This window comes from Priapulus caudatus, unplaced genomic scaffold (assembly GCF_000485595.1).
Source record: "Priapulus caudatus unplaced genomic scaffold, Priapulus_caudatus-5.0.1 Scaffold338, whole genome shotgun sequence".
Classification (NCBI taxonomy): domain Eukaryota; kingdom Metazoa; phylum Priapulida; class Priapulimorpha; order Priapulimorphida; family Priapulidae; genus Priapulus; species Priapulus caudatus.
In genome coordinates, this window is record NW_014577399.1 from 108,892 (window position 1) to 117,676 (window position 8,785).

An 8,785-nucleotide genomic window follows, 5' to 3' on the forward strand; every position below is an offset into this window, starting at 1 on the left:
TCTGGCCTTTGTTCTTACCTACTCCCGCCAGCAATATCTCGTGAAATCCTGCAGGAAATGTTCTCTCCGTGAAAATGTAAGCCGGCCTCCGAGCTCCGTTTCAAGGCCCGCCAAGCCAAGCACAATGCGTGCGGGTATGACGTCACGCACACACAACTACAGCGATCGATCGAAAGTAGCGCCGTTAGGGATTTTCGGATGATACGTCCTCTTTACATTTTCCTGGAGAGAACATTTCCTGCAGGATTTCACGAGATATTGCTGGCGGGAGTAGGTAAGAACAAAGGCCAGAGTTATAATTCAAACAAGTGAACATTTATGTACACATAGATACCAAGATGAAAGCCATTGGATGTGTTTTCGTTCTGTGATCGTGTGAAATGAAGCGAGCGTCGAGCGAATTTTGCGATCATGCTTTCCTACCTGCTCTGTCTTATTCATGTTGTTTGTGCACAGCGCGGGCATGCGGTGTACTTGCGTGTTGCAGATAAGCATTTGACTGACATTTACAGGTGATTATAGGCGAAATAGAGTAGAGAAACATTAAGACTTTAATTGGTAGTAAATACATTTCGTGTTTATTTACCTTTTTTTTATTGAGACGTTCCAAGTGCCTGTGCCTGGTCATGACAGTGTCAGTGTGTGACATGGAATTTGGAAATACATTATGATAAATGCAGCCCGCTGATGTGTGTCCCCGGTAACACTCTTACCTAAAATATGAATAGCAGACAACCCATGTAGTTACTAATACTTACGTCTCCCAACAGTCCATGGAATATTCCCAATAAATAGTTTTTGAACTGCTCTATTGACGGCTTGAGCTGCACTGGAGGCGGCCATGTTTGCCCTTTGCTAATCACGTGGTCATTCGGACAATTTGATGTGATATGTAATATCTCGTTCGGTATTATATGTTTATTTTATTTATAGTATAATGTTATTACAGATATAAACATATATTTTAATATTCTTTATATGTGATAGTTATAAATCTAAATAAACGTTTTTTTCATAAATTATTTTTTAATTTTAGTTATCGCGTCATCCTACTTGTTAAAGATGTCAGCCCCCTCAGACAGAATCATGAGAATGTTCCCACTGATCACTATTTACTATCTCTATGTACTAACTGTCTCTAAATATTTTCTGTGATATCTATATGTTATTGTTAGTATATAGGGATCAGTGAATCGATCCGACGAATTCTTCTGTCAGGACTTGTTCTTCTGTGATGTCAGATCAAGATAGTGTTCAAGATGTTGATGTCTTCAAAAATGTGTTTAAATTCTACAAGAGTCGGAATAAAATCATTGACTTGTCTGACGTTATTGACTTCAATGAAGTTGATAACACACGTCATCATGATAAAGTGAGCATCGCCCTCCCCCTTTACCCACACCAATATTTGGAACTGTGAATCCCAACCACGTAAACAGACGGGCCTATCTCCACTCCAGTACACTGTCACTGCATGTACAGTAAATTGAGTAATGTGGATGTAAAACTTGAGAGAATCATCACAATTTACAATTATGAAGGTGGTCGGAGCACGACAAATAATAACCCTATTTCTACCCATGTAATTTTTCAGATTTCCACTGTCAACTTGAAAGACAATATGGATAAAGTCATATCACCTGAAGATACGATGAAGCCAATCTGCGAGTGGGAAGCATACAATGTTTCTGCATGTCCTGGTAATTATCTTGCAAAAAGCAATACTAGAAATATAACTTCTAGGACAGGGTTCTCCGCAGAAATTTCCGAAGACCTGACAGAAACCCTAGCTAGTGGTATATTTATATATAAAGGTATAAATAACATCTATGTAAGTCATGATGGTAAAGACTCATGTGAATGCAACGTTTTGGTGTGGACTGACACCAACACTGTGTGTCAATTAACTGTGAGTAACTTGTGTTCACGTCTGTTTAAAACCATAATATGGTATGTTGCATAGCTTTAAAACCCCACAGCTGGGCATATAAATAACATTCAGTCATTGTGGCAGGAAATGTTCTCACCTGGTTATAATGGTGTTTTTCTATATAAAACAAAAGAACCTAAATGCAAATGTAATAAAGCCTGGAAGCACTAATTTTACAGAACTGTTATTTCGAGGTACATTTTTATGACATGTTTTTTGTTTGTTTATAGGGTTCATATTTATAAAAAATCCATTCACTCCAGCCGGGCAGAGGTATTGGATTCAGCAGTGTTTAAGATACTACCCGTGTAAGCCTAATATATCAAATTTAGATGCACACGTGGCACCAAACAGCATTGATAATATGTGGACAAGAAGCAGCTATGTGTAAGCTCCATTAGAAATAAATTATATATTATACACATACTTAAACAAACTATTGCAAGATTTTTGCTCAGAAAAACTAAATATAGCTGAATATAGTCTCACCTGACAGCGGAATTATCACCGATTACACCAACATTAAAAATGCTAAGATTTTATGCAGTTATAGCATAGAAAAATGGATTTGACCACATCGTAACAGCAATAAATTTTATTGTATGCTGATAATGCCTAATAGCAGAATTGGTAAACTTGTATTTGTGTCGGTGATGAATTGAAAACAAGTGCATGATTTGAGAGTGCCTGTGCTATGTCTACGCCACAAGCTAATCCATACTTCCAGCTAGTTCACAGGCCAGCCAAGATGACAGGAAACAAATGTTTACAAAAACTAGTAGTTCGAAACTGGCACTTTTTTTGGTAAATTTGAAGGTTCTAAGACGTTTTATTGTTACTCTAGACAATTGCTGTTACTCAAGCAATAACGGTAGGTGTCATGAAAGTGGTGAAAACACTAGAAAACTCTTGCAATAGTTACTTTAAATGACACAAAACTGTTACGTAATAAACATTGTCACTCGCCTAGTGAAAATTCAAAATTACCTTCATATTAAGGACTGTTACATATCTTGCAAGCAGAGAACAACGAACAAAAATGTCGCCTTTTTTCTGTTAAGTGACCATAATTTACTGGTTTGACTATATTTCAACTTTATATTTAGTTATTATATTTATACTAATGTATTATAGATTCCTAATTTCTGTGTGTGTCCGGTGTTTATAGTTTTCTATTTCTTCACATGATATTTCCACATCTCTTACAGAGATACACACCAGAACAACTCTTCGAAAGACTTGATTGATAGACTAAGATGGGTTACTCTTGGCTATCATCACAACTGGGATACCAAGGTAGCATAGCCAATAATTGTTCGTTCATGAATTATTCATTCGCTCATATGCTATCGGTAGTTAGAATATATGTGTGATTATTATGCAAGGAAAAAACAGCATGCAATTTAATTGTAGGTCAATTATTTGATGAATGAAATAACTTGTGTAGTGTATATTTTATTAGTAACAATATTTGTACTAATTTCTAGGTATATTCTGAAAGCATGCGAACAGAATTTCCACCAAACCTATCACGGCTTTCAAAAGCAGTGGCTACAGCTACAGGCCATGATAAGTTTGAAGCACAGGCGGCCATCGTAAACTTCTATCACATGCACTCGAGTCTCTCTGGACATACGGACCATTCGGAGATTCACATGGAAGAACCGATCATATCTTTCAGGTATATGTCAGACCGTGAACGCATCTCTACGATTGTACAGAGATGTTCATTATCACGCATTATACAGCAAAATGTCATTGTTGTATATCAGACTGACATATTTTCTTTTAAACAGTGATAATGTTTATGCAGTCAATGGTTATACACAGTGGGTTGATGTTCAGTTTCTCTTTCAGTTACTTATTGAATGTGTATAATTGTTAAGTAAATCTAATTGTGTATCTAGATTTCATATAATATATTTTGCGTACATGCGAATGCATGAAGGGGTATTTTTTCTACTCTTTTCAACCGAGAAACATAACTTTCAACTTCACGTCTGTTCTAGCTTTGGACAGAGTGCCATCTTCCTGCTAGGTGGCAGCACAAAAGCTGTGCCACCGGTACCGATAATCCTTCGTAGCGGCGATGTCGCTGTCATGGCGGGAGCCTCAAGATCAGCCTATCACGCCGTGCCGCGTATTCTCCCGACGGATAACTGTCACGTCGCCGATCTCTATCACGATTGCACTGCAGCTGACGAAGCGTTCGGGAAGTACATTGCATCGGCGAGAATCAATATTAACGTGAGGCAAGTGCTGCCACCTGGACAGAAGTTTATGAGTAGCGGTGATGGGTCGGCGACGACGTGATTGCTATCGCGTGACAACCGTGAGGTGTACGACGATTCTTCATGGAATGTGATTAATTTATAATGTGAACATTGGTGAACTGCAAGGATTTGTGATTTTTTATAACTTATTCCAGAACATGATCTGGCTGCATGGGAACCATTTGGGAAAGAATTTTAGTAGTGACTCTTTATTCTGATTACAGTATTATATATATTGTTGACTAACAAATGAATTGTAATATATATTGTCAATTTGAAAAAAGTATTGAAGAACCTGTATTTCATTCTTTTCCTGTTTTTATGTTAACTTGACAGTTGGCATGAGGTGGTAATTAAGAATGAGTTTGTCCAGGTGACTTGATGCATACAGTTGGCATATATATATATATATATATAGCGAGAGAGAGAGGGAGAGAGATATCTTTTCCGCACTCGCCCCATATACCTACCACACATATACACTCCATTCTCCCTCCCCGTCTCCATTTCTACGTACTTCATAGCAATTCTATTGCCATCGCACAACTTCAAATATCTCGTCTGTTATCCTCATTTCCTCTCCCACTAAAGCCACAATTAAAAAAATATTTGTTTGCCCTTACCCGACCCAGGCTGAAAAGTTTGGGTAGGTAGGCTTCTTTTTTTGAGGGTGGGCTTTTTACAAATTCAGCATGGTGCCTACATGCTCGGGTGTGCTTGTGTGGAGATACCTTTTATGTTTGTTTTGCTTGGTACATATAATGTATTGCCGACATATTTATATAATGTACAGTGATACAATTTGGAAAAAAAGGAAAAAAAGAATGGGAAAGATCACTAAAAAATGTTGAGCCAACCCCGTTTTTGGCGGGTCGGTCGGGTGAGGGCAAACAAACAATATTTTTATTATGGCCTAATTCAAGGCTTATCTTCCTATACATTACCCCTAACGTACTCTCCTTCAATCCCTTTACTTCAGTGGCATAGCCAGGAATTTTTAACATAGGGGCCAAAAAAACGAACTGCGCAAAATAGTGGAATTTTAATGGTTCCTCCGCCTCCCTTTCCACACACTACGCTCCCCACCTCTCAGCTCTGCAATCTTTGTTTTGGGTGCTTGCAAATTAAGAAGGCGACATTTTTGTTCGTTGTTCTCTGCTCCCAAGATATGTAACTGTTCAGGATTTCAAGGAGGCCGGGGCTGAAAACAGGCGGGGGGGTATGTGGTACCTCTCCCAGGATATTTTTGAAAATGTAGATCGCAGGAGATGGTATTTGAGGCACTTTTGAGTACACGTACAGCCTTCATTCTGACTACGACAATTCTCTTTTTAGTAGAACAATTCAATTTTTTGATTTTTTTCAACTTTCGGATCAACAGGGGTGGGGGCCATGGCCCTATTTCAAGTATTTGCTACACCACTGCTTCACTGCATCGTGTTTCCCCAGTGCGCATGCATATGCCGCTATGGTTTTATGCCTCCGGAGTTACTATATTTAATAGCTACTGCGTGTAAGCATGCAGAAATTCTCCCACTTTCATACAATGCGCAGTTGCTATTTGCGATGCGAGCTGAGCTGATAATGTATCAAGTCAGCTGTGTACGTAAATAAACACTGACACGTGATCACGTAGTAAATTTACCAGGCACATATAACCGATAGACCCTAACACAAAATTTTATTCGTCTTTTCATAGGTCTTTTACATACTCTAAGGAGCAGTGAGGAATAAATCATCTACTTATTAATATATGTGTGTATATGTATGCGAGTATATTAAAGAAATACATAGGAAACCACCAGGTTATTCTACTCGAGGTTTTAATAAATACCGATTAAATGTGTCCGGAAAATGTTGCTTCATCCCTGTGTTGTTATGTGTTTGTTTCAGTGTACCCGATGTTTAGAGTGTACGGAAAACATCTAACATATTATCTATGCCAAAGACGTGAGTACAACATCCTTGCGTTTCCCAGTATCCTAGGATATAGTGGGTGTCTAGGTGTGTTTAAAACATTTCAAAACACTCACGTGTTTGCATACTGATTATTTTTTCCAGTGGCCAGCTAGTACCAATATCAAATCTACGAAATCGGAAATGGCAATGACGTCAGTATAAGTAACATTCAGGTACTCCATGCAGGCTACAGGACACAGTCACCTTTCGTTGCACACCTTCTACATATATAAGTACTAGATAGACGACTACTACAGTATCAACGTTCTAGCTATGTGGCGCGTAATTACATCACGTTACAGGGTCATGCATCTTTGTAATTAATGTAGGTAGGCACACGTGTGATGTGTGCGATAAAGGAAACCAAGCAAACATACTGCAGAACAGAAAGAGACCGGGACACTTAGATATATGATAGCAATGTAGATAGAGGTGGAGACAAAGACCGTGAGTAGAGCAGAGGAGCAAAATTTTCAGTCGTGTACTTAGATACTGCCAATAGCTAATTGTGACCTTAAATATTGATTTGTCATTTAAAAACTGAATAATATTTTTTTCACAGGTCTGCGTGTAAGGATGGCAATTCAAGCTCCGAACCGATCGTGAAACTCTGTGAACGCGCACAGAGCGTATAAGCTCGCCTGCTAACGTCGGCCGCCACTTGTTTGCGACGCGCATTCGACGAGTGACGGGTCTACCAGAGGGCATTGCATAACGTACACCCCCCTCCGTCGGCCGCTCGGATGACATGGGGCGCATCTTTCTCGAACATCTCGGCGGAAGCAGAATCTTCAGCTGCGCGAGTTGCGAGAGCGCGCTCACCAACCGCGCTGAATTGATCTCAACGAGATTCACCGGCGCCACTGGCCGCGCGTTCCTCTTCAACAAGGTCGTCAACATCAATCTGAGGTGAGCGTTTGCAGTTACCCCGTACAGACTGCAAATTTGATCCCACGTCAAACTAGTCTGGGCCTGACGTGCTCTAAATTTGTGCAGCGTGTACACGCTATTCCGCGCTAAATACACGCTAGTCCGGTCTAAGTTAGCCCCGCAAATGGAGGTGGGCCAGGCCAGCTTAGAACTTAGAAGCGTGCTAAGTTAGCCCGTACAAATTTAGCCCGCGCTAAGCAGTGTGGTCCAAGTCAGTGAGACACTCACCTGGGACACACGTAGGCGCGCGGCCGCAGCATCACGTAGAGGTAGCATTGATTAAATGGGTTGTGTTCCGCGTAACATGCCATCGTTCAAGTATATACTGGATTGCAATACACTCGCTCAACCTGCCAAATTGCCCTTGAAAATTTTTCTTCATTTAGAAGCTTCTACAGGTGATTTAGATGTTAGATTAGGTGTTGACTCAAGCAAGTTGGCATGTGGTCGTGGTGTGAGTGTAGTTAGTATATCATGTCATGTGTGGCAAGTTAATTGATTGGTTACACATTATACTATTGGTAATCAATATCTGTATCTACACCAGTCTTAAATATTGTTCATGACCTGGGGTCATCGCACGAAAACGAGGCTAAGCTAGGCAATTTTGTAACAATGGCTGCTCAGGCAGGCACGCACAGAGGGGTACACGCACGTACACGCGGGTACACGCACGTACACGCGGGTACACGGAGATACACGCACGTACACGCAGGTGTGACGCACGTTACGCGCGGGTTACACGCACGTACACGGCCGGGTACACGCAACGTACACGCGGAACCGGCACGTAGCAACGCGGGTACAGCACGTAACGCCGGGTACACGCACGTACACGCGGGTACACGCACGGTGCACGCGGGCTACACGCAGAGTACACGGGCACGTAACACGCAAAGATACACGCAGGTAGATAGTGCCACGTACAGGCGGGTTCTGCGTATACGGGTGTACGGCGGTCGTGCGTATACGTGCGCATGTACCGCGTGTGTACGCTGCGTGTACCGCGGTGTACGTGCGTGTGGAGCCCGGCGAACCCAGCGTGTACCGGGTGTACTTGCAGATGTACTGCGTGTACGTGGTGTACGCGCGATGTACTTGGTACCTGGCGTGTCACCCGCTGTTGTACGTGCGTGTATCTGCGTGTACGTGCGTGTACCCCCTCTGTGCGTGCCTGCCTGATCAGCCATTGTTTACAAAATTGCCTAGCTTAGCCTCGTTTTCGTGCGATGACCCCCTAGGTCATGAATAATATTTAAGACTGGTGTATAGCTCAGCAGCCCTGCAATCCTCTCATATAACGCAACCCAGGATATTCTCGTCCACGAAGCCTCGAGCTAATATGACTCTTCTCTTCTTCTTTCTCGCAGCGATGTGCAGGACCGGATGATGCTCACCGGAAGACACATGGTCAGAGACGTGTCCTGTAAAAACTGTGATGCGAAACTCGGCTGGGTATACGAGTTCGCGACGGAGGAGAACCAACGCTACAAGGAGGGTCGCGTGATACTCGAGCGTGCCCTGGTGTCGGAAAGCGAGGGTTTTCCCGATGACGAGGTGGGACCGGCACAGAGTATCGAGAACAATAACAACTGACGTCATGCTGCATTTGATCTCAGCACATGTATATCATCATCATCATCATCATCATCATCATCATCATCATCATCATCATCATCATCATCATCATCAT

At 41.7% G+C, this 8,785-nt stretch overlaps 3 protein-coding genes across 7 annotated transcripts in view; 2 read left to right on the forward strand and 1 right to left on the reverse strand.

Annotated features, from left to right (window-relative positions):
* Positions 1-856, reverse strand: part of LOC106809228 (SRA stem-loop-interacting RNA-binding protein, mitochondrial-like) — a 4,196-nt gene extending 3,340 nt beyond the window's left edge. The window contains exon 1 of the mRNA XM_014812232.1: positions 759-856. Within this exon, the coding sequence (XP_014667718.1) occupies positions 759-843 (85 nt within the window). The 5' untranslated portion in view covers positions 844-856. The remainder of the gene's footprint in view (positions 1-758) is intronic.
* A 214-nt stretch (positions 857-1,070) lies between these two features.
* Positions 1,071-4,491, forward strand: LOC106809216 (DNA oxidative demethylase ALKBH1-like). Of its 2 annotated transcripts, XM_014812213.1 has the most exons (6): positions 1,071-1,372; positions 1,595-1,700; positions 2,161-2,317; positions 3,139-3,226; positions 3,418-3,611; positions 3,940-4,491. In XM_014812213.1, the coding sequence occupies exons 1-6, from the start codon at positions 1,235-1,237 to the stop codon at positions 4,241-4,243; spliced, it is 987 nt and encodes a 328-aa protein (XP_014667699.1). In that variant the 5' UTR covers positions 1,071-1,234; the 3' UTR covers positions 4,244-4,491. The 2 variants fall into 2 exon arrangements, with proteins under 2 accessions (XP_014667699.1, XP_014667700.1); XM_014812214.1 differs by lacking the exon at positions 1,071-1,372 and having other exon boundaries at positions 1,615-1,700; positions 2,161-2,238.
* A 1,565-nt stretch (positions 4,492-6,056) lies between these two features.
* LOC106809219 (protein yippee-like 5) lies at positions 6,057-8,785 on the forward strand. 4 transcript variants are annotated; one of them, XM_014812218.1, is made up of 5 exons: positions 6,066-6,153; positions 6,265-6,335; positions 6,492-6,609; positions 6,725-7,071; positions 8,463-8,785. In XM_014812218.1, exons 4-5 carry the CDS (start codon positions 6,911-6,913, stop codon positions 8,686-8,688), a joined length of 387 nt encoding a protein of 128 aa, XP_014667704.1. In that variant the 5' UTR covers positions 6,066-6,153; positions 6,265-6,335; positions 6,492-6,609; positions 6,725-6,910; the 3' UTR covers positions 8,689-8,785. The 4 variants fall into 4 exon arrangements, with proteins under 4 accessions (XP_014667703.1, XP_014667704.1, XP_014667706.1 ...); XM_014812220.1 differs by lacking the exon at positions 6,492-6,609; XM_014812219.1 differs by lacking the exon at positions 6,265-6,335.